General features: G+C 39.4%; 1 protein-coding gene across 2 annotated transcripts in view; it reads left to right on the top strand.

Annotated features, from left to right (window-relative positions):
• Positions 1-20,624, top strand: part of LOC110969064 (membrane-associated phosphatidylinositol transfer protein 2-like) — an 85,843-nt gene extending 65,219 nt beyond the window's left edge. The window contains exons 11-28 of one of the 2 annotated variants that reach the window (XM_051938862.1): positions 253-343; positions 2,429-2,582; positions 2,672-2,861; positions 2,965-3,084; positions 5,661-5,872; positions 5,957-6,132; positions 7,273-7,443; positions 7,532-7,669; positions 8,031-8,192; positions 8,296-8,574; positions 10,266-10,414; positions 10,638-10,754; positions 11,650-11,766; positions 12,292-12,440; positions 12,530-12,679; positions 13,750-13,933; positions 14,008-14,136; positions 15,114-20,624. In XM_051938862.1, the coding sequence (XP_051794822.1) occupies positions 253-343; positions 2,429-2,582; positions 2,672-2,861; positions 2,965-3,084; positions 5,661-5,872; positions 5,957-6,132; positions 7,273-7,443; positions 7,532-7,669; positions 8,031-8,192; positions 8,296-8,574; positions 10,266-10,414; positions 10,638-10,754; positions 11,650-11,766; positions 12,292-12,440; positions 12,530-12,679; positions 13,750-13,933; positions 14,008-14,136; positions 15,114-15,485 (3,060 nt within the window). In that variant the 3' untranslated portion in view covers positions 15,486-20,624. The remainder of the gene's footprint in view (positions 1-252; positions 344-2,428; positions 2,583-2,671; positions 2,862-2,964; positions 3,085-5,660; positions 5,873-5,956; positions 6,133-7,272; positions 7,444-7,531; positions 7,670-8,030; positions 8,193-8,295; positions 8,575-10,265; positions 10,415-10,637; positions 10,755-11,649; positions 11,767-12,291; positions 12,441-12,529; positions 12,680-13,749; positions 13,934-14,007; positions 14,137-15,113) is intronic. The other variant, XM_051938861.1, reaches the window with a different exon arrangement.
• Positions 20,625-27,811: the final 7,187 nt, after the last annotated feature.

The raw sequence follows: 27,811 nt of genomic DNA, 5'->3' as shown, positions 1-27,811 counted from the left end.
ATTAAAAAAAATAAAAAGTCAGGTTTTTAACAAATATGCAACCTTTGCATTTTGGCTTCGTAGGGCAGCTTAGTCCAAAATCTGCTGTACACTCTGCTTTATGCAATTGATTGCTTCCTAGTATTCAGAATTTTGGCAGGAAATAATGCAAAATAAAGACAAGGACACATTAAAGACACATTCCAGCAATTTAGTATTGCACTTCCATAAGATGCTATTAACCTCTCGTGTCTTCTTTTCTTTCACCTGCAGGACTGTTCGTCTCAACAGTGTCTCCAGCCGTCCAAAATCCACGTCCTCGTTCTGGTCCTGCATGGAGGAAACATCCTGGACACTGGCTCTGGTACAGTAGCATCCTGATCCTGTAGCATTATTATGAAAGTCATGCTCCACATACTCCAGACGATGCAACAGCTCAAAACCCCAAACAATTTAACTGAAAATGACATTACAATGTGGACAGGCAAATGCTGACATTTTAGAGACTGCACAAAAATCTCAAAAAACACACTGAAAAGCAGAGGTGAAAACCAAACTGTGGTGGCTAATTAGAGTTAGACTTTGCTGAAGCTTGTTTTGCTACATGTTCCCTGAAATTTGAAACTTTGACTCTCCAACCCCTTAAGAAATTAAGGGTTTTAATAAGAAGTGAGCCCATTGTTTGAAATGGACAAAAAAGAAGGAACAAGGACACATTTAGTTTGCGGATCCACTGATTCCCTCTTAGTTTTTGACAATGATTAATAATTAAGCTTTTAAAATTGAGCACAGTTTTAACGTGTGTGTATGTGTGTGTGTGTGTATCTATGTAAATATACATAGATACACACACACAATCATCAGCCACTTTATTAGGTACACCTGTTCAATTGCTTGTTAACACAAATGGCTAATCTATCCGCTCTTTGTAAACATGGCTGCAAGTGCATTTAGGCATGTGGACGTGGCCTAGACAACTTGCTAAAGTTCAAACCGAACATTAGAATGGGATAGAAAGGGGATTTAAGTGACTTTGAATGTGGCATGGTTGTTGGTGCCAGACGGACTGGTCTGAGTATTTCAGAAACTGTTGATCTACTGGGAATTTCACACCCAACCATCTCTAGGCTTCACAGAGAATGGTCTGAAAAAGAGAAAATATCCAGTGAGCGGCAGTTGTGTGGATCAAAATGCCTCGTTGATGTGAGAGGTCAGAGGAGAATGGGCAGACTGGTGGGAGATGATAGAAAGGCAACAGTAACTCAAATAACCACTTGTTACAACCAAGGAATGCAGAATACCATCTCTGAATGCACTACATGCCCAACCTTGAAGAAGATGGGCTATAGCAGCAGAAGACCACACCAGGTGCCACTCCTGTCGACTAAGAACAGGAAACTGAGGCTACAGTTCACACAGATTCACCAAAATTGGACAATAGAAGATTGGAAAAACGTTGCCTGGTCTGATGAGTCTACATTTCAGCTGCAACATTCAGATGGTCAGAATCTGGTGTAAGCATGGATCCATCCGGCCTTGTATCAACGATTCAGGCTGGTGGTGGTGGTGTGATGGTGTGGGTGATAGTTTCTTGGCTCACTTTGGGCCTCTTAGTACCAACTGAGCATCATTTAATGAGCATCGTTTAAACTCCACAGCCTACCTGAGTACTGTTAGTAACCATATCCATCCCTTTATGACCACAGTGGACCATCTTCTGATGGCTACTTCCAGCAGGATAATGCTCCAAGTCACAAAGCTCAAATCATCTCAAACTGGTTTCTCGAACATGACAATGAGTTCACTGTACTCCAATGGCCTCCACAGTAACCAGATCTCAATCCAGTAGAACATTTAGGACATGGTGGAACAGGAGATTGGCATAATGGATGTGCAGCCGAACAATCTGCAGCAACTGCATGACGCTGTCGTGTCATGGACCAAAATCTCTGAGGAATGTTTCCAACACCTTTTTGTATCTAGTATAGTAGATATGAGTTTATATACACTCAACAAAAATAAAATAAAGGGTCACAATAAAAGGCCACTCTGAAAGGTGCAGTTTTTTTTAGGGGGGGGGGGGGGGGGGGGAGGGGTGTCCACTCCTCTTCATTGGCTGTGCGAAGTTGCTGGATATTGGCAGGAACTGGGACAAAACTGCACCTTTGAGAGTGGCCTTTTATTGTGGGCAGTCTAAGGCACACCTGTGCACATCACAGATTTAGACAGATTTGTGAACAATATTTGACAGAAATGGTGATATTGTGTATGTGGAAAAGGTTTTAGATCTTTGAATTCATCTCATAAAAATGGGAGCAAAAACACAAGTGTTGCGTTTATATTTTTGTTGAGTGTATATATGTATATATATATATATCCATATGAGTTTATATATGCATATGTGTGTATGCATAAAAAAATATGTAACCCTGTTCATGTTTGTCTGCAGGTGAACAGAACAACAAGCAGGGAGATGTAAACACGCTGAGCGGGGCTTTTGAGACTGTGATGAGGGTCCATTATCCTGCAGCGCTTGGCCGCATCGCCATCCGGATGGTGCCCTGTCCTGCTGTGTGTGTCGACGCATTCTCACTAGTGTCCAAGTGAGCGAGCTGAATTTTAATAACCTGCTGTAATACATGCACAGCCTGCTGCTCAGACATAAAACACACTCCTTCTCTTTGTCCTCTAGTCTCAGTCCCTACAGCTACGATGAGAGCTGTCTGTCCAGCAGTCAGGACCACATCCCACTGGCAGCTCTGCCTCTTTTGGCCACGTCTGCTCCACAGTACCAAGACGCTGTAGCAACCGTCATCCTACGAGCCAATCAGGTGTACAGTGACTTCATCAGGTCTTTAGAAGGAGCATCTTTTAGTGGCCAGGTCAGTGTGGACCCTGAAGGAGGCATTTGTGAGTCAGTGCCTGGTGTTGCATGTACGAATGAAGCAGACTTCTGTGTGCATAAATCCATGTTTTGCAATGCAGGTGTGCGTTATTGGGGACTGTGTTGGCGGTATCCTGGGATTTGATGCTCTGTGCAGCAGCGCCGTGACCGTATCAGAAAGCCAAAACAGCAGCAGACGGGGCAGCGCCATCAGTGTCCAGGTATCATCCTCAGCTCGTCAACTATTAGCCATGCTTGTAGGTCTGTGTGTCTGTACTGAGACACCACAATGCACTGAACTGAAAAACAATGGCAGTAATGTGAAACACACACAACTTCTCCGCACTAGTCCTCATGGTCAGAAGAGTCCACTCTAGGATTAATCTACACCACAGCCCTGCTAGACTTAAGAATTACAATAAATTAAGGCTCTGAAATGTTAAAACAAGAACAATTTAGGTTTACATTTGTCAAAGAATTTTTTTGTGGTGTGTGTGAATTTTAATTGTAGAGCAGTGCAGCAATATAGCTCCTAATTTGTTTTTCACTGATTTAAGGGTTTAGTTGTCGTATACGTAAGTAAAATGTAGTGAAATGCAATGCAAGGCTAAAACAAAGTGACAGCCAACCATGAACACTCACACCTGCAATTTAGAATCAGCAAATACCACCATGCATGTTTGTTGACTGTGGGGGAAAAAACAGAGCTCTTGAGAGAACATCCAAACTCCACACAGAAAGGCCACAGCGGAGCACCAATCTCAAATCCAGAACTTCTTTATGGTGACGAAACAGTACAACCCAGTGCACCACCGTGCTGCCCTTATGGAGATAATATCTGCATTTCATCCAGCTGCATTGTATGAGGAAATATCAGAGGGCAGAGGAACACCGGAATTGTAAGAACTAATCCTCTTAGTTTGGGAGTGTATTGCATTTGCCAAGGATCAAACTTTTTCAGAGGTGTTATCTCTCTATCATGACTTACTATCTCATAATATAGTAGAGATATGTACAATAGCTGAATGGGGCAGGAATGCAATGTTTCAGACCTTAAACAAAAAAGGAGTTCTTGTTGCACTTTCCTGAGTAAATTTTGAAAAAAAAAAAAAAAAACTTTTTCACTCTAAACACTTTTTGCACATTTTTCACCCTGTACATCTCTGTAATGTATCAAAAGAAGTATTTAAACCCAGACTCTAGTTTGAACTCTTTACTTTGATCTATATGCAAGTCCTTCTTTGTCGCACTCTAACTTCAACCCTGACTTCTGTACCAAACAAGGAGTTTTTAAGCTGCTGCTAAACACTTCAGAACTAAAGTTTAGAACTTGCCTGAGAATCCTCAGAGTTTTAAGATTTCTTCAGTATCAGTGTAATTCACTGATGAATTGTTAAGAGTTTAATGGTACTATTACTCTTACTGATAGCGCTTGTCATCCAGTACTTCAACAGGATTCTTATCTGTTCTTTTTGTTAATTAAAAAAAACATGAAACATATTTAGAACAGAAATAACACTGCATGTGGTCTTTTTTAAAATTTTATTGAATGTAGGATTCTCATCTTTGGCAGTATTTTTACTCTGCAGTATTGATAGTTTTACTTAAGGAAACAGTGCCCTAACCCTTCAACCACTGCCAACACCAACATTCATTTAAAGAAAAGGAGAAAATAAATCAAGACTTGGCCTGCAGGCTCCTAAATCACTAAATCCCTGCTGCTCTTAGCACTCTGAAACTGAAACTGAATTTCTGAACAACAGTTCAGATTGAGTTTTTAAATGTATTCATAGCACAGTCAGCTGGACTGAAGACTCCTCATCCAGAGAAGAGTTTGGGATTGTATTGAATCATGTTGGACAAATGAGAAATATCTGAGAGACATGCAACAAGAGAGTGGATGGAGAGGACAAAGCACAAACTGTGAGGAAGAGATGATACAAAGTTAGTAACTTGCAATCTTAACAAATTTAGCCTGAAAAATGAGACTCACTGTATACGTGGCAAGATTATATTTGTAGAAGTTTACATCTGCTCTCTTTTAGCAAAAGATTTTATACTTATATTAAAATTCAAGCTCATGTTCATTTAATCAAATCAGGCTGCACCATCGCCCTGGTCCTCTCGAGTATAGAGATGATTGATAACCACCTGAACTTGTTCTCATTATTACAAGATTAGGTTTCCAAGGTTTCTTTCTTTTGTGTTATACGCTTCTGTATCTGAGGACCGCGAATGTCTGCAATATTTCATTCTCAGCTAAAGGGAAGGACCAACTAATCCTCAGGTGGGCATTGTTGCCTTTTGAGCAGCGCTGCATCAAACACGTAACGGCGACAGATGCAAAAATATACAAATCAAAAATGAAAAACAAATTAAGTAAGTAGCAAGCAGCAGGAACGAAAGTACATCTGTAGATCCTCATATCCTATTTCCCCCTTTGTTCCTCCTCAAATCCTGTCCTCAACTCTTCCGCTCGTGTCTTCATCCTTTCCAGACATGTGAGGCAAAGAAGAGACATGAGGCGAGAGGAGCTGAGGCAACGGAGATCTAACAAAATAAGACATCCGCGCCTCCGAGTCATCCTTTTAAAGGAACATCAATAAAATATGACAGTTTTTCACTGTAATTTTTAGGATAGTTGAGTGTTATTTTCTCTGGTTTGTTTACTTACAATAATAGTATCTTGTAAAATCAGAGGAAAAAAAGCTTTCGTTTACTTAGAACAGTGCTACTGGCATTCCCAAGATCTTTTAACCTCACACTTGAACTCTGACACTGTTCTCTATTTCCTCAGGACACAGACCTCCTTTCTCCGGGTATCATCATAAACAGCGTTTCTCCTTCCTCGCCATCGCTCGAAGGAAGTCGCCATCTCAGCCGTAGCAACATCGACATCCCACGCTGCTCGGGGCCCGACGACCCTAAAAAACAGCTTCCACGCAAACGCAGCGACTCCTCCACGTACGAGCTGGACACCATCAAACACCACCAGGCCTTCTTGTCCAGGTAAGACGCATACATGGATGCCAGCACTTGTAACTCTTGAAAAATGTTAACTTATATGTGATATTATTTTCTCCTTCTGAGCAGTCTTCACTCCAGCGTTCTCCATGGGGAGCCCGGATCTCGGCGCTCCAGCAACAGCACCATGTTGGAGGGGGGCTCTTTAGGAAAGTTCGACTTTGAGGTGACTGACTTCTTCCTGTTCGGCTCTCCTCTGGGGCTGGTGCTTGCACTGAGGAAGACTGTGGTGCCCTCCTTAGATGGTGAGGATCATTTTCCTTTCTTTTCGTGCACCGTAAATTGAATGTGTTTCTCATGAATTGAAGCCAGAAGTATTTATTTGTAGTGTATAGTTTTTATTCTTTGGGAGGCATGTCTGCAGCTGCTGGGAAGCAGGCGTCAGGGGTTGGAGGTCATGTTTTTGATCTCAGAAACCGACGTGATCGACGAGCTCACACAGGCACGACTCTGTCTGCACTGTGTGTCCTTTGGGGTTTGGAGGAAAGATGCTGTTGACCTGCAGCTGTTGGGTTAACATCTGGACTGATTTCCGATTAGATGTTGTATACTGTAGCTGTTCTCACAATCTTTTTGTTTCTCTTCTTTTTTTTTTAGTTTTCTCAGCCATTCATTTCTTTTCTCTGTGTTGATTTCATCCTCCCCACTAAAGTTATTCTGTAACCCTCAGACCTAACCAGCAGCTTCTGGGCATGTTTTGTAATATTTTTCTCTACTGTATGCTTGTTTGTCACTGCAATATAAAGTCCTGTCCTTCTATGGAAACAACACAACCATTGATAGGAGGAGAGACAACTCAAAAATGTCGTTTGTGAGAAAAGATAAAAACTGACATGAAATTTCACATTTTTATAGTTTGCCAAAGTTTAAAAGAAAAAAAATCAGCATGTACAATACTGGAAAAAATTTTACCTTTACTTTAAGTATTTTAGGAGAAACACATTTGTAGATTATGCTTTTTTTTTAACAGCTTTGTACATCTACTTTAGAAAGATATTTCCAATATATTGAATGCATCTTTCAATAACTTGCTCCTCTGCTGCATTTATTTTATTGGCCTAGTGTGTTTTATTTTCCTCTTAGTCTCTAATTGGATTTCATACTTTGCTCCTCTCTGCTCTGTGTAAACACAGCCTGCAGATCAGCTGAAAAGCTTCTGAATTCTTGATGCGTTACACTTGGTTGCAGCTGAGTCACTAGTGACAGCTCGGTAGCATCAGGGATTGCAAGTTTTTTTGTTTACTACAGAGTCAGATTTGAGAAAACTGTAGATTTCTGAATTAACAGCACATCACCTGTTTCTCTGTTTCATGAAACGTCCCACGGTTGTCTCACCTTTTAAAAACTTTTTTGTAACTCTCATTGTGTTTCTGTCCTCTCTCCAGTGTCTGCTCTGCGTCCGGCCTGTCAGCAGGTTTACAACCTATTTCATCCAGCTGACCCCTCAGCTTCCCGCCTTGAGCCTCTCCTGGACAAAAGGTTCCACCTGCTGCCTCCCTTTAGCGTCCCCCGCTATCAGCGTTTTCCACTCGGGGACGGACACTCAGCTCTCTTGGGTGAGTCACACTTCATGAGATACTTTGCTGCAGGGTTTCTGTTCCACATGTGACTGTTTGTGTCTCTCGTCTGTTTCTGGCTTTTTAGTGGAGACGGTGCAGAGTAACCCTCAGCTTCTGATGGAGTCTAGTGGTGTAGCGCTCCACCGCTGCCCAGAAAGTATCAGTGAGACGTCCATCCCCGTGCCTGTCCTCAACTGGCAGACATCGCAGCTCCACACGGAGAGTATGTGTTGGTCCTGTTGCTCTTTTTCTATAGTCTGACTTCAACCCGATAGAAGCACTTTACATAAAAAAAATTATATTATAACCAGCAGCTCTGTGTATATCTGTACCCCCATCACACTGGTTTGCATTACTGAGTTTCATTAGGAAATTACTGAATTCTGTGATTCATTTGTGCACCATCAGAGGATTGAAAATATGAAGATTCTTTCAGTTTTTACCGTTTCTGTCTCTGATAAATGGTCTCATTTTGACAGTTCTGTTGAAGATAATTTTCCTCTCAAACCTGCTGGCGGTTTAGTCATCATTGTTAATATTGTGGTGAAGAAGATGGCTCTAACTTCTGCCTTCTGTCTCCACAGCGGATGCTCTTCACTCACATATTTTTGTTGATGGCCAGTACCCGTCGTCCACCTCCCCAGGGGTCCCACACCTCCGTTGCAACCGCAGGGCAAGTGAGGCCAGCATAGCCAGCCAGGTGTCTGGTTTAGCCGACTCATACACCGCCTCCAACATCGCCACAAGTAAGCTGTCCTACAACCTCCTGCCTCTGACACACGTTTTGGCCCAGAAGCTGACAGTTTATATGTTGACATTCTCATTTCCTCCCTCCAAACATGCTCTCAGCAAACAAATGTGAAGTGAGCCACGCTAAAAGGCCCAGTCTGCTGTCCCAGCTGGCTCTGCCCTACAATAAGTTTGCCTCTCGGAACCCATCTTTTCGGGCTCGCCAGACAATCCGTCGGGTGTTCCCGAGACCCAACGGTGTGGAGTCTGAGCAGAGCTCCTATGTTAGCTCTGACATGACCTCTGATATGACCTCTGACCTCACCGATGTCACATCTGACATCACAAGCATCAGCTCAGCGCCCCCGTCACCCGGGGTGCTGAAGAATATAGAGCAAGGTACCCTGGGAACTGTAGTGAGATGACATGAGGACAGGATGCTAGGATCCTTCCTCATTCCCTGTGCTCTGTCCTTCCTCCTTTGGCCTCCTCCTTTGTCACATAGTTCTCCTCATTTGTCCAACATCCAAAACTACATATATGATCCATAACTCTTCGTGTGCGACTTCTCCTACACTTACTGCTGCTGTCCTTTATTTTGCTCAAGTGATTCTCAACCACAGTTTCTTGCTTCTAAGAGGGTACTTTTGCTGTTGTGAGTATGTGGGAAACTCAAGGAATTATTTAATCAATAAACAAAAACATATCTCCACATCTGTGTTAAGGAAAAAAGCAGCCAAATAAGATTAAAATTGCTGTGATGCAAACGTTTAATAAATTCACAATAACCAGTAAACTGGCCTAAGGCTACCACTAATGACTAATCTTCTGTTTATTACGCTGTTGACTATTTTTTTGTTAATTAATCAGTTACTCTAAATGATCATTTTCCCTCCAAATAAGCAAAGTTACCATTTTATTTAAGTTCACTCTATTTTGACAAACTATATCTTACTGTTTAACACGTAAAATCTGGACTTTAGTGGTTCAGAGCAGCAGCTGTAAAGTGACTGCTGGTTACCATGTAGCCTTAAAGAGCTGAATTTAAATCACTATTCCATGCTTGTTGTGTTGCCTGGAAACAGAAACAGAAAAGATCTAAATGAGAACAGCTTTACTGGTAATTCAGCTGTATTAAGACACAGTATATGTGAGCACAGAGAAAGGAGAGAAGTAAACAGATGCAGAGTCCCTCCACGCTGAATAGCACCGAAAATTAACTGCTGCGTTTACTGCGGCCGACTAGGACTGGAGCCGTTACCAAATGACATTAGCAATTAAAGACATTGATGGTGAAGCATTGTTGATTGATTTTGATGTCACCGATCAGGCAGCTCCAAACTGCTCTCCCCACGTCAGGAGTTGCAATTTCGATAACATGAAAAATACGTGAACAGGTACTTAGAAGTAATGGAAAACTGCTGAAATATACTGGCAAAAGTCATGAATCAGCTGTTCTGTCATAAAAAATGGACTTACAAAAGCAATGGACAAACAGTTACAATACTCTTGGCATAAATAATATATAATGCATAACATTTTTAAACATCAAATGGACAGTTCAGTTGTATGAGGAATCCAATACCAAAACCAGTAGTCATTGTTTTAACCCAGACTGCAAGGTATAAATTCCACCCAATTTGCCCAAAACAATATACTAGACAGAGTCGTCATACCATTGTTTAATTGATACAGTTTATATTACTATTCATAAGAACACTTTTTGAACAGACGATGGTGTTGTTGGGGGCGTACTTGAGTTTATCAGGTCGGGGTTGTGGAGTACATCTAAAAAAAAAACAACACTACGTTACAAGACGACTAAAAAATAAAACATTTGACCAGCTTCACTTAGAGTCTGAGCAGGTGGTTTTTTTAATGAATGTGCATTTCACACTTTTGTACAGTTCATCACTGTCTCTTTATATTTACAGCTAGTTGTCTAGAGCCTCCTAGTCAAATCCTTAATGTACTATAGACTTATGATGCTGACTTCTTCTCCTCCTTATGAACAAAATGAACACCACAAATATAAATCAGCGTACTGGATGCAGTGACTGTCTGTTTTTTTTCCCCCCTCACTGCTCTAGTTGCCTCTCGTTGGTGGGGCAGTAAGAGGATGGACTACGCTCTGTATTGCCCCGATGCCCTGACAGCATTTCCAACGGTGGCTCTGCCTCATCTCTTCCACGCCTCCTACTGGGAGTCCACAGACGTCGTCTCATTCCTGCTCAGACAGGTTATCTCGCTATTGATTTCTTTTCAATACCAAAGCATTGCAGCAACCGTAATTACGCATGTGATATATGAAGTTGTTCGGCTGTGCAAATACAATTTAAAACTTGATTGCAGTTGTCTGTGCTCTAGGAACATATTAGCTGACGAGCTGAGACTCGGAGATGCTGAAACAGAGAAGTACCAAATTTCCCTGTCATTTATTTCAGCATCATTTTCTGCTGCAGGTAATGAGACATGAGAACTCCAGTATTTTGGAGCTGGACGGTAAAGAAGTGTCTGAATTTACTCCGTCCAAACCTCGGGAGAAGTGGCTCCGCAAGAGGACTCATGTTAAAATTCGGGTAAAATGTCCTTCTGTTTGAAGTGCATTTCCACCAGACTGCATTTTGGAATGAGAAGAGGGATAAAACTTCTAAGCTTAGATGTAATGTCGTCTTTTTTACTTCAGCATTCACAGTATTTCCATTTCAGCACATTTGTCAGCTGCTGAACTCATCCATGGATGTAGTTTTAGTTTCAGGTATTGACGGGTAGCAAAGATGTATGAACACTTTAAAACATTTATATTCAGGTATTAAACTGTCTAACAACATATTATGGTGTCTGTAAAAAATACGCTTTTGATATGTCAAGTACATTTTAACAATATTTTTACAATACATCTGAGCTGAGTATTTTTACATTGTTGTATTGCCTCAGGATCCCAGTTCTTCTTCCACTACCACAAACAGACCATAAAATATTCCAGCAGGAGGACAGTTCAGCCCAGAGTTACCTGAGAGAGACTTCTGAATCCCTTGTAGTTGTACGATGTTTTGTTCATTTCTTCTTCTAAAGGTTGTCAACAGTTGGCAAACAACTAGTCTTGTTTCTGACTTCTTCTACTGTGTTTATTATAGCCAAAAAGACTATACTGCCACCTTGTGACGACACTACACAACCTAATTTACTCCAAAACACTTAACGGAAGCTCGGCAAATGCACATTTATCATTTTTCATGACCTTTCATAAATTCTCTCCAGATTAGCTTGACGTTACATAGAAACACGATGACTGTTATATACCGTCTGCTACTCATAAAGGAGAAATTTTTAAAATGATGGCGACAAAGAGATTTATCTTGTTTCTGTGGTCTTCAACGTATCTCTGATTCAAAGTTGTTTTATGATTTATCAGAGCAGAGTATAGAATTTGAAGCTCTTTATCATGAAGTGAAAATAATTTCTTGTTCTCAGAATGTGACGGCTAACCACCGCGTGAATGATGCCGTGTTCATGGAGGACGGAGCACAGACAGTGACGGGACGCTTCATGTATGGACCGCTGGACATGGTGACCCTCACTGGAGAGAAGGTAAAAGACAGCTATGAGGGACCACAAAGCATTTGTTTTCTCCAAGTTGTCTCACTGGACACATACAACTGTACATCTGTACTGTTTCTCGTAACTTTAAGACAAGTATTTTTCGCTCTGTTACAAGATAGTCCTCCTCTAAATCTGACAGATTTGTCATGTTCCCTCTGGCTTGTCAACTTTGACAGCAGTTTATTCAGACTTTTTAAAATAATTTTGCTACCTTTATCATTGTAAAGAGGTCTGCTTTCCCTGGTTTCTGACTTGGTATTGGATGTGAGGCACTTGGACAAAGACTATGGCAACTCCCACCTTTGGATCTACATCTCTTAAAACTCTTCAACCTGTTTGCACAATAAAAAGCTGTGAAATAAGCAATGTGCTCGGGGACCTTCTTTTTTGTGCTGAGAAAGTTTGCTGTCCTCAAGCTGTGAAATACCTGTTTCAGCTGCATTTTGCTGGAAGATGTGTACAGAACCTTATTTCTACCATGGTGTAATAATCAGTTTTTCCTTCTTCCTGCAGATCGACATCCACATCATGACCCAGCCTCCCTCTGGAGAGTGGGTGTACTTTAACACAGAGCTCACTAACAACAGCGGACGCATCTCTTATGTAATCCCTGAGAGCAGAAGGCTGGGTATCGGGGTGTATCCTGTCAAAATGGTGGTCAGGTATATAGACTTTTTAACAGCTAAAAATGTACATATTTAAACCTCTGATAATAAATGCCTTTCTTTTCCATGTTCACCTCGTCTGTCAGGGGTGACCACACATTTGCAGACAGCTATCTCACCGTTGTACCCAGAGGAACTGAGTTTGTTGTATTCAGTATTGACGGGTCGTTCGCTGCCAGTGTGTCCATAATGGGGAGCGACCCCAAGGTTCGAGCTGGAGCTGTGGATGTGGTGAGGTGAGGATACTACCACCACATTATTTATGCCTTCTCTGCAATTATTTACAGTGGCTTTATTAAAAAGTATTCACTCCCTTTGGAAGTCTTTTTCTGTCGTCGCTTTTCAACGTTGAATCATGGTCAAGTATCTTTTTTTTTTTATTATTACAGGCGGACTTACTCATATTCCTTTTATTTCTTCTTCATGGATTTAATTGTACTCTAAGAAATATTCAGTGAATTGGAATTTTTTTATATATATATATATCTCCTGACTTATACTTTTTAATACCCTCTTTATAGGGAGATGCTTGAACTGTTCTTTTGTCTTCATGGTGTAGTAATAATCAGGACTACTAATCCACCAATAACTGGACCTTCCAGATACACGTGTCTTTATATTACAATCACTTATGACACATTCGCTGCATTCAGCTGATCTCTATTTTCAGTAATGAGTCACTTTAAACGGGGTTATTGCTACAGTTCAGTGTTGTAAAGCATAAAAGGGGGAAACTTCAAAGGGAAGGAATGCATGAACATAGAGGTTATCTAGATAGACGAAAATTTAGACACCTTCTCATTCCAAGATTTTTTTGTTTTTCTATTTTTTATTAAGACAACTTATCTGAAATCATCTCGGCAAGGTTTAGGCGGGTGTTTGTTGAGGCCACATCACGTGTTGCTTGTTGGTCAGCCAGCCTGCACAAAGCCTTGAGGTGTTTTGGCTCATTGTCTCGCTGAACAACTGCTGATGGTCCCTCTCAGTGTGTGTCTCTGCAGGATGTTGTGGTAGTAATACTGATTAAGTGTTGCTCATCACACCTCCCCCTCTAGGCTTCACAGTGGGAACCACGCATGCAAAAACAATCCATCACTTTCCCTGCATCTCCCAGAGGAGATGGCTGAAACCAAAAGTGTCCCATATTAGGCCAAAATCCAGGTTTCCTGTGATCTGATGTCCATTCCTTGTGTTTCTGGGTCTGCTCTGTGGAGCTTAAATAAAGCAGCTGATGCCAGTCGGCTCATCTAACCGTGACTCTGCTTTGCCTGAACACTTTGCCCATTTCGTTCATTACGGTCTGCAGGTACTGGCAGGACTTGGGTTACCTCATAGTCTATGTAACGGGTCGTCCTGACATGCAGAAGCAGCGTGTCGTGGCCTGGCTCTCTCAGCATAACTTTCCTCATGGCGTTGTCTCCTTCTGCGACGGGCTGGTGCACGACCCGCTTCGACACAAGGCCAACTTCCTGAAATCCCTCATCAGCGAGGTAAGAGAGGCCGGTGTGAGTCTGCAACCGATTCTTTTCAGGTGGTAAAAACTGGCCTTTCTCTCTTTGACCAGGCTCACATGAGGATCTTTGCAGCTTACGGCTCTACCAAGGACATCTCAGTGTACACATCCATCGGCCTGCCTCCCTCTCATATCTACATAGTGGGAAGGCCCACAAAGAAGATGCAGCACCAGTGTCAGGTATGAAAAATATCTGGATGTTAGAGCCTTCATACTGCAGTACAACCCATCAATAAGTTACAGCACATTCGTGGTTGTGCAGTCTGTTTTAATGATTTATCAATTATTTGTCAACTAATAAATTAATTACGAGCTATTCGACAATTGGTTAATTGGTTGAATAATTTTAAAAGAAAAAAAATTCTAAATATTTAGATTCTAACTTCTTAAACGGGCATATTTCTTTCTTCCTTTATGAAAGTAAATATTTTTCCTGGGTTGCAGACAAAACATTATATTTGTCATCTTGATCTGTATTTTTCACCATTTTGTGCTTGTTTTTTTTCTTTCTTTTTTTAAAAAAAAACATGCAAATAGAAACAATTAATTTCCATACGATGAGTGGCAAGCATAAAATGATTTTTGATTATTCAAGATGACATTATGAAGGGAAGTATTCACAATAGAAACCTAATATCCTAAAATGCAACTAGGGACAGGGGTTGAGAATTAGCTGTAGCTAAAACTCTGTATGCAACACATCAGATTCATGAACTGTATTGAAACTATGTTAATTGCATTGTCCCTATTAAATAAACAAATAAGTAAATACATTTAATGTTGTAAGGGGTGGAGGATCAAAACTATCCATTGTAAAGGGTTTTAGTGGGGACGTTTTTATCCTAAAGGTCCAAAGTGTATTGTTGTTGTATTATGGAAGCAGAGGTTGAAATTTCAAATCCCACAAAATAAATACCTTGTCAAAAACAATGCCATTTGCATTAACAGCACCAGAACTTTCAATCTTTATAATTACAAAAAAAAATGCTGTTATGGTCGAATGACGGTTAAATTAAAAATAAAAAATCTAAATTCATTTGAATTTGAAAGCTGTGAGTATAACTTGCAATCATAGCAAACAGTAAACACAGTTTACAGTTGCGTCTCAGTCAGGGGGTTTTCTGTCTGTCTGTTAATTAATGTGATTTCTGCTCCAGTTCATCCCGGATGGCTACGCCTCCCACCTCTCCCAGCTAGAGTACAACCAGAGGTCTCGCCCGGCCAAGTCCACCAGCACCCGCATGGTCCTCCGTAAGGGCAGCTTTGGCCTGGGTGCAGCCGGAGGAGACTTCCTCCGCAAACGCAACCACATCTTTCGCACCATCTCTTCATCTCAGCAGCCCGGAGGGTCTGGATCCGGCTCCCCCAACCTGCCGGGCCGGACTGAGCGCACGCTGAGCCAGTGTGAAGTGGAGCGGGAACGAGGCATCGCTTCAGCAACCCAGCGGAGTATGAGCATCGCTGCAGGCTGCTGGGGCCGCAGCGGGAGCACCAGGGAGGGCAGCGGAGGGTTACTTGGCCCCAAGTAAGGTCTAAAAAAATGGAGCTATGGTGTTAAAGGACCCGGCCTGAGCCACCATGATATCTGGACAGAAGACAAAAGGGTGGAGAGAAGGCAGGAGGACGTGGATGGAGGGTTCATAGGTTTTAAATTAAAGGGATGTAGCAGGAATAACACACTAAACTGATTGTTAAAGTTTAGACAAGATGCGTCTGTCCAGGAGGAGTGGACTAATCACGCCAAGTGGCATCCAGAGAACAAAGTAGTTGTGTAGCATGACTCTTTTACTGTAATACTTTTATAGGATACATCACTAATTATTTAAAAAATGACAAGGAAGGATTAAGTGAAATATTGTAAGCCTTAAACTAATCTCGTGTAACGGGACCCCCTCCCTTCCCTTTTCCAAACAACACTGTCCAAGCATTCACATTCATGAGCTCAGGACAAACTGCAAAGCCAGATCCTTCTCCAAAACATGGCGCTGAGGCCACGTTCATTTGCCAGTCGTGGCAAAAAGCCAATGATTTCACTTCTGTTTCTGTCCCCCTGTTTCCAACACTCTACCCAGCATGGACTGACAATAAGTATAAAAAGCCTCATGATGCAAAAAGAGAAGCAAATGCAACACAAAAGCCGTGTTTCCATTCAACTGTCAAGTAAATTTGAAGTGAGCTTTGAAAATGTTACATAAAATTCAAAATAAAGACAATTAGACTTGCTTCCAACTAACTGCTTTAGAGCGAATAAACTAGACTCCATGGTATCATCAGAAGCCAGTAACAAAACTAATTGTTTGCTAGCCACTAAAAAAAAAACTCGAAAAAAGAAACATGTAAAACTTTGTCATCTATGAGAGCAATGGAGAATTGTATTTAGCAACTGTTTCCACTTGGGCATGTAGCAATTATTCTTTTATATCAGCTGGAATTGAACTTGTTTCATGCTGTGTGGAGATGAAGACAACAAAAGAAACAGCAGATTAGTCATGTGAGTAAAATGTTGGCTACATCAAAACTTACTCAGAAAAGATTTTTCTATGTCACTTTATGAAAACCACCTCTAGCAAGCACTAAAGTATGGTTTGCAAAATAGTTTGTTCTATTGTTATTATGCCATTTATTACTTTTTTCTAATGCGATAGAAGAAAATGCGTATAAAAATATGTTTTGGAAACACGGCTTACGTAAAACGTGAATGAAATCTTGCTGTAAAGGGTCAGTTCATCCACATTTTAGAAAAAAAACCAAAACATGTTTTCTGATATAATTACACACATCTCCCAGTGATGTTTAAAAGTGGAGATCAACTGACATTTCAATGGAAGTTGTGCACCATTTCAGGGTTTTGTGGGATCTGACCACATGAACTGTCCCTGTAGATCCTCTTTCAGGCCATTTTTCTGCCAACTCGATGTTCACGTCAAGTAGCAGTCTCTAAAAAAAATCCATTAGCTTGCAAAGCAAACCTCCATTGTTCTATTTCCTATGTGCTCATAGAACAGGGGTTACATCCATGAACTACTACTTCTTATCATTTTGGTGCGCTTAAAGTTAACATTGCAGGCGAAGCCGTTTCACTCCACACTGCAACGGAAACCTAAAGTCTTAAAGTTCTGATACTGGATGGATTTTTTTGGGACAATGTGGCCACAAGCCCTGATTTTCCTTTCAAAAGATTAACAAGTTTGATTCTGAGCCACATGGTTCAAAGGATTGCCGTGTGATTTGATACAGTCCAGATCTTCATGGTCCTCAGAGGATAAATCCCCCACTCCTTTTTTAATTTAGTGCCTTTAGCAGTCAGAGTTTCTGCTTATCCAAGGAAACTGTGGAATTGAATCTGAAGGAAAATGTTTCAAAAGATAAATGTGATGCCCAGGGTGGTTTCGTTTCAAATGTTTATTCCACTTTTAGAAATTCCATTTTTCTCTATCCAGTCTTAAGGATAATCCATCTTACTTTAATGCCGGTCTTTCAAAGTTTTCATTTAAATGACCCTGATCCAGATACAAACAATTCAGTTTTATCAGATCCAGGTTACCAGTTCTTTTTTTTTTCTTTTTTTTTTTTAAATTTTCTAAAGTCCAGCGTGAATCCAGTTTTCAACAGTCTTTCAACAATACATTCTGCAGGTTTAATACACCTTTTTTTAAATTTGAACAACCTATTATCAAGATTTGAGCTATCAATAGCCGAAACCCAAATTACTTCTGAACAACTGTGCTAAGCGTAGAGTATGAGTCTATAACAACTACTGTATGGATTACTACAAAATATAGTACAGATCAAAATTTTAATACTTTGGTTTTATGACCAAAACACACAAAAGTTAGCTTGCTAAGCTAAAGCTAGAAATCTCACACATAGCAAACATCTTGTCCATTAGCATGCTGACTTTAGCATTTAGTTTAGGCTTGTCTAAATGTAAGCTTTTAATGCTATGAGCACAACAAACATGTTCTCGTCGACTTTCACAGTTTTGAGGCGGAGAAATTGTTAAACGTAAAGCCAAAATTTTCTGACTTTATAGATACCAAAAGCAATGAGTGAGAAAATGTGTACTTGGGATGAACTGATCCTTTTAACAGGAGTGAGGTAGATTTGTGAAACAGTTAATCACTGATGTTTTTAAATGCATACAGCTTGCATTTTGCCGCTCCAGTTTTCATTCCCCTCCGTGTGAGTCTCTGTAGTCGTTTCCCTTTCGGTGTGGCCTCTGGGCCGTGCAAGGCCTTAATATCCCACGAGACGTTTATTCCACAGAGGGAACAGGAGGCTGGAAAACAGGGCATGCAGCATTAAAGCAACAAATGAAACTCTGTACAGTCCACAGCAACAATCCCTTTATATATTCATCTGCTTGCAATACCTCTGGTCCACCTGCTGGTGGCGTTCTGTTTCCCACACCTGCTGCTGCTGCTGGGCGACACTTGTGTGGTGCTCCCTGGCTTTTTGCTCTTTTTGCTCTTACAGGACGGAGCTGGTGTTTCTGCTGAGGAGCCTGTTTAATTTCAGACTGAACTGAGAGTCACAGAGACGTGTTTCAGTGTTCACACCAAACGGACTGAAGAAAGAGCTTGAATGTTGGATCGATCCTTTCAGTGGTGAATGTGGAGAATTTCCTCTCTTTAACTTCCCAGAGCAAACGTCATTTTGCTGCTTCGTTGACTGAACTGTGTATTTTCGTCACCAGGGGACGTAGAAGAAGAAGAAGCCACCTCATGTCTGCGATCCAAAAACGACATGCACAATGTCGTCAGATTTTCTAGTGCTTAGATCACTAAATAAAGGAAACATCTGCAGCTTTTCAGGGCTTGAAACAGCAGTCAGGTGCCTGTAGGAAAATTGAAACCAATTTATAACACATATTCCACTGTCCACTGAGAAACCCTTTACTAATGTGCTTCCACTTGAATGCCTCGTTTCCACTCAGCTTTACTTGATGTATTTAACTCTTTTTCGTATATGGCCTCTGCCCTCTTGTGTTCAATGCAAAGACATGCATTTCTTTACACTTTCTACTGATTGAATCTTCACCACAGTCAGGGAGAGAGGCTCATTTCACCACTTTTTAAAACATGATGTATTTTGATAAATAAGGAGGATATGGAGCCAGTTTTGTGAAATGTTTTGTTACGAGACATATCAGCCACTATGCATTTACTCTGTACGTTACAGAGGTAGCACATGTGTTCTTTTTAATTTTACATTCACACAATTTGACTGTCCACATACTGTCGCACACAATCTGTCAAGGCAAATTCCAGACCGGGAAAAAAACAGAAGTGAGTGAAACGTAGAAGATCGTGGATGTTTTCATACGAATGGACTTGTGGTTGAGTCGTGACTACTGTTCAAACATTAGGGTCACATAGAAATGTTCTTATTTTTGACAGAAAAGCAGCTTTTTTCAATGAAGATGACATTAAATGAATCAGAAATACAGTCTAGACATTGTTAATGTGTTAAATGACGGCTTATTTTTAATGGAATATCTACTTGGGGTGCAGAGGAACATTTCCAGCAACCATCACTCCTGTGTTCTAATGCTACATTGTGTTAGCTAATGGTGTTGAAAGGCTCATTGATGATTAGAAAACCCTTATGCAATTATGTTGGCACATGAATAAAAGTGTGAGTTTTCATGGAAAACATGAAATTGCCTAAGTGATCCCAAACTTTTAAACACAGAGCTGTGTGGAAACGAGGTGCAGGTGATGGGCAAAATGGAAAAAAAAAATCACATTTTTTCTGGTATTTATTGTTTCTTTACTCAATCATAATTGACTTTTTTTTTTAAAAATCAAATGTTAATAAATCACAGGGAAATGCACCAGTATCTGTCAAATATGTTCACATAGGCTGATCATGCTAACTGTTGTACTGTTGTGACACTGGGAGCATGATTAGGAGGAGTGATCCCAGCAAGCTAAAGTGGTTTCAGAGTTAAAATTAGCACCTGACTGTGTTAAAACCCTGACAAACTGTCAACTTCTCCTTTAATTCTGTGTAAGCTTTTGGCGTACAGATGTGTGGAGCAGCTCTGCTGCTTGTTTGCTTCATTTTACTCTGCTGTCGTTTACGTCTCGCTTCCACTATGTTTCCAGATGTGTGATCAGCGACGTGTTCGGCCCGTAACAGAAGCCAAAATCTTTCTCTAGCACTGTAGTGAATCAACTGTGTAACCTCATTGTTAATTTTTGCACTAGCTTAAGGTGGACATATCCTCTAGTTACCATCTCATGTTGCTACGTTCGAACACCTCTGTAGTGCATGGCGCGTTTTATCGTTTATGTCCGGGTATACTGTATGTGCTGGGATGCACATGTCTGTACGTTTTGTCAGGAATTAAAAATAATGTAAGTATTTGTGCCAAACAATACGTGGAGAAGTCTAGAGAAGTATTTAGACCAGGGGTTTTCAAAGTCTGGACCCCCTTCTTCTGATATTATTATCTGTCTGATTTGTGGATTCATGTTCCCATAATGCTTTGGAGGTCAGTGTTGTTTATATAGCACATTTAAATCATGTTTAAATTCTCTGCAGATAAGAGAAAAAATGTGACTTTACCTAACAAGTTTAACCCTTGTGTCGTCCTGCGGGTCAAAATTGACCCGTTTTAAAGTTTGAAAATGTGGGGGAAAAAATATATTTTCACCGTGAAACTTCTGATGTCCACATTTTCATCATTTTTGGGAAATCTTTGAACATTTTTGGTTGAAAAAAATGTTAAAAATGTTTATTTAAGAACATTCACAAAAAAAAAAAAATCAACCAAAATCCAGCGAACTTCACTGGATTTTGGTTGATTTTTTTTTTTTTGGTGAATTTTTTTAAAGAAAATATTAAAAGTTTTACTGATTATACATGTAATCACATTAGATATTTTTAGGATTTTCTTGGGGGATTTTTTACTCTTTTTTTTGGAAATATTTACAAGAATTTCCTTGCCAAATTTGGGGGATTTTATGTCCTACTGATTCTACAAAATGACATCAGTACAGCAAAGTTATGCCTCTGAGAAGTGAGGAAGATTTTTGGTGTTAATTGCATGCACACTGGGAAACATGCCACTCTCAAAACAAGAAAAAGAAACTTATTTCAAGGAACTTTTGCCTTGAAATAAGTGAACAAATAGAATGGCAATAGAACAAGTGAAAAATCGCTTGGTAAGATTTCTTGAAATAAGATGATATTTAGAATACTGAGATCTTAAAATTAGCTGGGAAAACTTATTTTAAGCTATGTTCTACCAGATTGTCAAGTTTAGGTGTCTTAACCCTCCTGTTGTCCTCATTTACGGCACCAAAAAATATTGTTCCCTTCTCTGAAAAAAATTTGTAAAATCTTCAGGAAGAAAATTCCTTAAAAGTTTCCCTTTAAAGTTGTATTTTTTTTTCAAATCCCCAAATTTGGCAAGAAATAAAAATTAAAAAAATAAAAAATACTAAAAAGTGTAAATATTTTCAAAAAATTAATAAAAATCTTCCAAAAAAAATGCTAAAAACATCTAATATTCCATATATATATATATATGAGTAAAGCTTCTAATATTTTCTTTAAGAACATTCAGGAAAAAAATCAACCAAAACCCAGCAGGTTTTGCTGAATCATGGTTGATTTTTGCAAATGTTTTTCAAGAAACATTTTTTTTTACATTTATTTTTTCCATCAAAAAATGTTCAAAAATTTCCAAAAAGATTTTGAAAATGTGGAAGTTTTCACTGTGAAATTGTTATTTGCTCTACATTTTCAAAGTGTAAAATGGGCGAATTTGACTTGCAGGACAACACAAGGGTTAAAATATGATCATTTCAAGACTGTTTGACTGAAGAAGATATTTAAGTTGCATTATCTTAAAACAAGTCCCTCCATCTTGCTGAAATGTCATTTGTTTAATGAATTTATCTTAAATCAAGTGGGATGAGACATTTTGACTAAAAATAAGACAAACAGACTTGGTAAGATTGTGAGTTTTTGCAGTGCACTAATTCCTTTTGTCTTACAGAACAGGGACGTCCTCACAGTTTGAAAACCCCTGATTTAGACTGTATCAACTTTTTATGATAGTAAGCACAGTGCATACGGGGAGCATTACCGCTTCGACTGCATTCTGTGGCTCCGTGTTTTTAATGTTGTCCATGTCTGAGAAAGAAAAGTGTCTTTAATAGAAATGAGGGCAAAGACGGAGCCGAAATTGTGTACAATAAGCTATTTAAAAGGAAGCACTGGAGCTTTGCGAGGAGTTTTTGTTGCTCTGTCGGTGCCAGGTTTTTGGAAAACGTTCCCTTCGGCTGAGTTGAATGTCCGTGAGGCTGCGTCGTCAGTGTACATATTGTAAAGATGTATATGTAGGACTTCTATGGTTAAGAGCTATTTATTTACGTAAGGATCACAATGTTACTCTGGAAATTTCAGGTGAAATATATTTGAAATATGTAGCATTTTATTTGTCATTAAGTCTATGGACCAACGCGGGAAGGTTTTTGTGTTTACCAGTGCAATATTCAGTCACAGCAGGGGCACAAGCCCCCACAACACAACCACACACCGCCTGCAGCTGTGTTTCACACCTCCTGGAGACTATTTGTATTCCAGCCACCGTCGACCTCTGCTGTCTCTTTAGAACCGTCAGTCTACTGCTGAGCGTTTTATAGGACTTGCTGTACCTATTTTTCAAACTGGAGTATTTTACAGAATCTTTGAAATATAACTCGAGACTGTTTTTGTCAGTCAGCAGTGGGTGCATGGAAAAAGTGAAACCACATAACAGAGAAAACTATTTAACAAGCTGTTGCATGTCGTCTAATCAAATTGGAACTACGTAACCTTCATGCTTAACAATAATAAACCAGTTATGTTGTCCACGATGTCCTCACTGTTTAATGACGTATATTATGTATGGAATAATTATGATTAATTATATTTGAGATTATTGCCACTGTTGGATAAGAAGCAACACGTTTATAGATCTTCAGCTCAGTTTAAACACAGTCCAGCGTTAGTTTGTGGCTCCACTTTCTAATAATACAGTCTTTAAAGGGGTTAGAAACTGACTTCACTGATAGGTAAAGGAGTACTTTGGTACTTGGGAAATGCTAAATGTCAAACCAGATGTCTGCTAAATAATGAAATCATTATTAGAAACTCTTTTGCAGAATCATTTCAAAGATTTTTAAAGCAAAAATAGTGAAGAATAGCTTCTCAAATTTGAGAATGATGTTTGTTTACTCTGCTTTGTATGATAATTATCTGATTATCTCGAGGTTTTAGACTGTTAATGAAACAAAACAACAACATTTGACCAATATCCTGGACTGAAAAGTCACTGTGGACATTTTTGGTCCTATTTTTGACACAAACCAGCATCTCTCAGCACACAGGTTAACTCATATCTAGTCTGTTTAATCTGTGCATAAGTATACCCTACCGTTCAAAAGTTTAAGGTCAATTGTCATTATTATTTTTTCCAGAGAAGATGACATTAAATGAATCAAAAATACAGTCTAGACATTGTTAATGTGTTAAATGACTATTCTAGCTGGAAATGGCTGATTTTTCATGGAATATCTACATAGCGATACAGAGGAGCATTTCTGATTAGCTTAGCTCAGCATGAAGACTGAAGACTGAAAAACTGCTCATAGATTGACTCATTAGATCTAATCTGTTTAAAAATGTGTCCACCTAAATGTAGCAAAATCCCCCAACTTCCATGTCTAAAGCTCAGTAACTGACATGTTATATGTAGTTTAATTCATGCAACAACTTAAGAAACAAGCAGAAACAACAATTTGGTTTAATCAGCTGTTATGGGGATTTTTGGAAAATAAAATCTGCCTTTAAACATTGCTGAAGCTCACAAATTGATCTGTTACAACTAGTCTGTTTAATCAGCACAAAAACTTAAGGTGAAAGCACAGTAGTATTTTTAGCTTGGCATTAGTATAGAACATTTAGAGGAGAGGAAATGGGAAAAGACTGATTCTGTACAAAGGTGATCAAATCCACCAATCAACGCCTGTAGAGATTACAAATTGACTTAGTGTAAACACAGTTTGGTTAGCTTAGCTTAGCATAAAGGCTGACTTGGTTTCAGTTTAATGTGATTGGTTTTAGATTATGTTAGCCTTAAATGAATGATTTCAATATTTTTGACATTTAATAGATGTGATTAATCAAATAAAAAAAAATCATTAGCAACAGCCCTGCTTAGGTTAGAACAGAGACTGAAACCAGCGGTAAACAGGAGCTATTTTCATCTGTAAAACTCAATAATTTGCCCAAAACATGGCGCGCTTTCAGTCTGTACAGCAACAACAAAAAAAACAACAATTTGGTTAGCTTAGCCTAACTTAGTTTATCTTAGCTTAACGTAAAGACTCAAAACCCACTGCTTGTCTCTGCTCTAACATATACTTAAACTTCCCAAACTGTTTGACTGCTCAGCATCTGGATTTCTGTCAAACAGCTGGACATAAAACAATTCATTTTGACAACTGCAACATTGATGATTAAAATGCTAACCCGACACATTACCGAGTAAGAATTGATTTCCACCAAGCTGCCAAATGAAATCTTTACTCTGAACTATAAATGAATAAATCCTTGTTGAAGGTTGCCTTATTAGAAAGTGGTGCTGACATTTTATCATATAAATTTACACTCAACACTAACACTTGGGACTATTTTGTAAATAAACCACTATATTACAATGTCACAAATCCTGTAGGGCTGTAGCTCTTTGACAGATGGTTTTGTGTTAGATCGCATGGTGGCAATAATTACTAAACACAGTATTTGAGATGAGATTCACATGTTCAGATTTGTAAGTGTTTCAGTAAGGCTTTAGTTTAACTCCATCTTTTTCATATAGGCAGTGTATAAATATTTAATAACATTAAATGGTCTATAGCATAGTGGTACGCAATTATACACACCTTTAAACATGTTTATTTCTTACAACTTTAACTGCCCCCACATCCATTACTGCATTATAAACAATGAATGACTTGCTTTAAGCTCTTATTTTAAATTTATATATTAGAATGTTTTATGAATATATGAATAAATACGCTGTAAATGTCCTTATATTAGCCTATAGCTACATTATATTGTCATGAAATGTTTATACACTGCTTATAAATGTGATCAGAGGGGGATTAAAACAGTGTTTCTGCATCATGGTAGCTGCTCTAACTCGTTTCTACAAGGTTCAGTTGATCCTTTGATCGTTGACACTGACAGTGGCTGATCAAAGTTCTGCAGCAGGATCACAGTTACTCCTCTCACATGTTCAGTGTCTCCCAGTTCTTACAGATCTCTGACTCCGGGCCCCAAAGCTCTCCACCATTGTCTGTACTGTGGAATAAATACAACTGGACAGTAACTCATGTGTTTGTGGGTTTTGATTATCTGGAATATCACAACAACCTTTTATGGATGGTCAAGAAATTCTGGGGCTACACAGTGACTTGGTGGTTAGCACTTTCTCCTTGTAGCTAGAAGCAGGAGTGGATCCAGATTAATTATAGTGTGGGGCACGGGGGGGTACAACAGATATTTTGGGGGGGCCACCGAAAAGTTGTAAGAAAAAATGAAAGCTTCTACCGACCTCTCGCTTTTACAAAGTATTTTTCATGTTTTTTTGGCTCTTTAACCCAATAGGAAAGCTGTAGATACCTTCTCATTTTGGACTGTTAACAGTCAAATTATGATGGACTTGTTTCCTTGTTTATGTGAATTACAGCATCATTAGCTGCAGCATCTGCCCTGTTATCTAAAACTAGTAAGCTCAATGACAGTATCCTGAGGGCAATTAAGTGACAAATATTGTGCAAGAACAGCACTATATACAACCCTGTGGATTTCCACTTCTTAGAATGTTTACTGACAATTATCACAACTAAAATAAGAAATGATATTCTGTACTTTTAGCAACCAGTTCTCGGCTGTAAACCAGAAAAATCATAGGGTTCTGTATACTAATCACTCTAAATCAAAATTAGTACTACCCAATATACAGTGAACAACAACAATCTGTGGCCTTGATCTGTGGTAAAATAATCTGAAATGTTCTGTGCAGTAATGTAAATTTTAAAATACAGTAAGTAGCACTATATACATTTAACAATAAACCTGAGAACAATAATAAACAGTAACAATACTCCATATTCTTAAGTCATTTAATAGTGCACAGTTCAGCAAACTTCATAGTGTTCTGCATAGAAGTCACAAAAAGCTACTCTCAGTAATTGTCCACAGTGAGCAGATGTTCTTGTGTTGCACGCTGTTCTTCTACCCAAAGAGGATCTCTGTCTGTTGTCGCTGCTACAAATACTGCCCTAGTTGAGGTTTTTAGTGGAATATTCCCTTTAACCAGGCCCTCAGGTCTCTTTGAGGATTTTAGATGGAATACTCAGTTAAACCAACATTTTAGGTGCATGTTTAGGGATTTTTGGTGGAATGTTCCTTTAAGGTGGATGTGTGAGGACTTTGTAAGTGGAATACTTCCTGAAACCAACCTTTTAGGTAAACATTCAAAGATTTAAGGTGGAATATTCCTTTAAACCAACCGAAATGTCATGTTTTGGTCATTATCAAGTGAGTAACCTCAATCCAAATTCCTCATAATGTCGTTTGAGATTTATGCTGCTGTTACTTGTTTAGTCCAGACTAAATGACAGAAATCCACAACTTTATTTTATTTCAGGACTCGGTTATTAAATGTCAAAACAATCCATGTGACTCTAAAAACTCAACAGCTTTACAAACTCTTAAGATTAAACTCTCCACAAGGATCCAAAATAAATTGGACTTCTACATGAGAGCTTTAATTATTCTTCATCTACTTCCTGAAAAGTTTGGTCAATAAAAAAGACAAAAACTAATATTTTCAGCTGAACTAAAGACAGACTTTGTGATTTTTCTGCTCACATGCTGTGTTGTTGTAAACTTACTCTTTCAAATAAATACCCTCCTAACCCCCCGGAAACCAGCGTTTGTCCTGTTTTTGTGTCACTCCCCAGCGACACTAGGCACCCGGTCATAATGTTTTTGACCAACACACCATACTATGACGTTTTTACAGTGAAGGTTCCACTATGAAACCAGTTTGACATGTTCAGGCGTTCTTTGTGTGAAACCTCAGAGATTTCAGGTATCAGAAGATGGTTTTCAACTTTCTTTGTGAACTTTCTGCTTCAACTTTAAACCAAATTTACTTCACTAAGCCAGCCCTCTGGACTTCCAGTAAGCTGTGTTCCTATTGGCTGTCCAGGTGGCTGCTTGGTGTTATCAGGAACACCTGAGCAGCTCTGTGTCTTCCTGCTTTATGTCTAAACTTTCCCTCTGCTTCTCTTCACTGAACCAGGTTCTGCTCTGTTGCTTTAGTTTTTTCTTTAGGTGTTGGCTTTCAGCTTCCAGCTGTAAAATTGTCTTAAATGTGTTTCTTGGTGTGTTTTAGGGCTTTGTACTGGATAGTTGTCTTGGTAAATGTGGTTCTTTAGCCACAGTTAGCACATGGTGCTAATGTGTGCAGTGATTAGTGGGTTTGGTGCAGCTGAGTTGTGTCTTTATCTTGGCTGTAGTGAGTCTTTAGAGGTTTTTAGTCAGACAGATTCTGTATTCTTGTTTGTGAACCAACATTGATTCTCTTCAGTAAGGAAAGTCGCTGTTGGCTGTCCTAAAAGTCGCTAAATGACGTCATCGCCTAATTTGCATACTTCCCAGTTTGCATGTAATTGTAATCAACGTTGTAGGAGAGAGGAATAACGTTGTGGAAGAGACCAAAAAGTGAATATAAAACACCCAAAATGTTTTTTGTACTAGAGGTGTATATATATATATATAT

The sequence above is a fragment of the Acanthochromis polyacanthus genome, chromosome 18 (assembly GCF_021347895.1).
Source record: "Acanthochromis polyacanthus isolate Apoly-LR-REF ecotype Palm Island chromosome 18, KAUST_Apoly_ChrSc, whole genome shotgun sequence".
NCBI classification, from domain to species: domain Eukaryota; kingdom Metazoa; phylum Chordata; class Actinopteri; family Pomacentridae; genus Acanthochromis; species Acanthochromis polyacanthus.
Note: the sequence above shows the minus strand (reverse complement) of the source record. Positions and strands in the feature narration are given on the sequence as shown.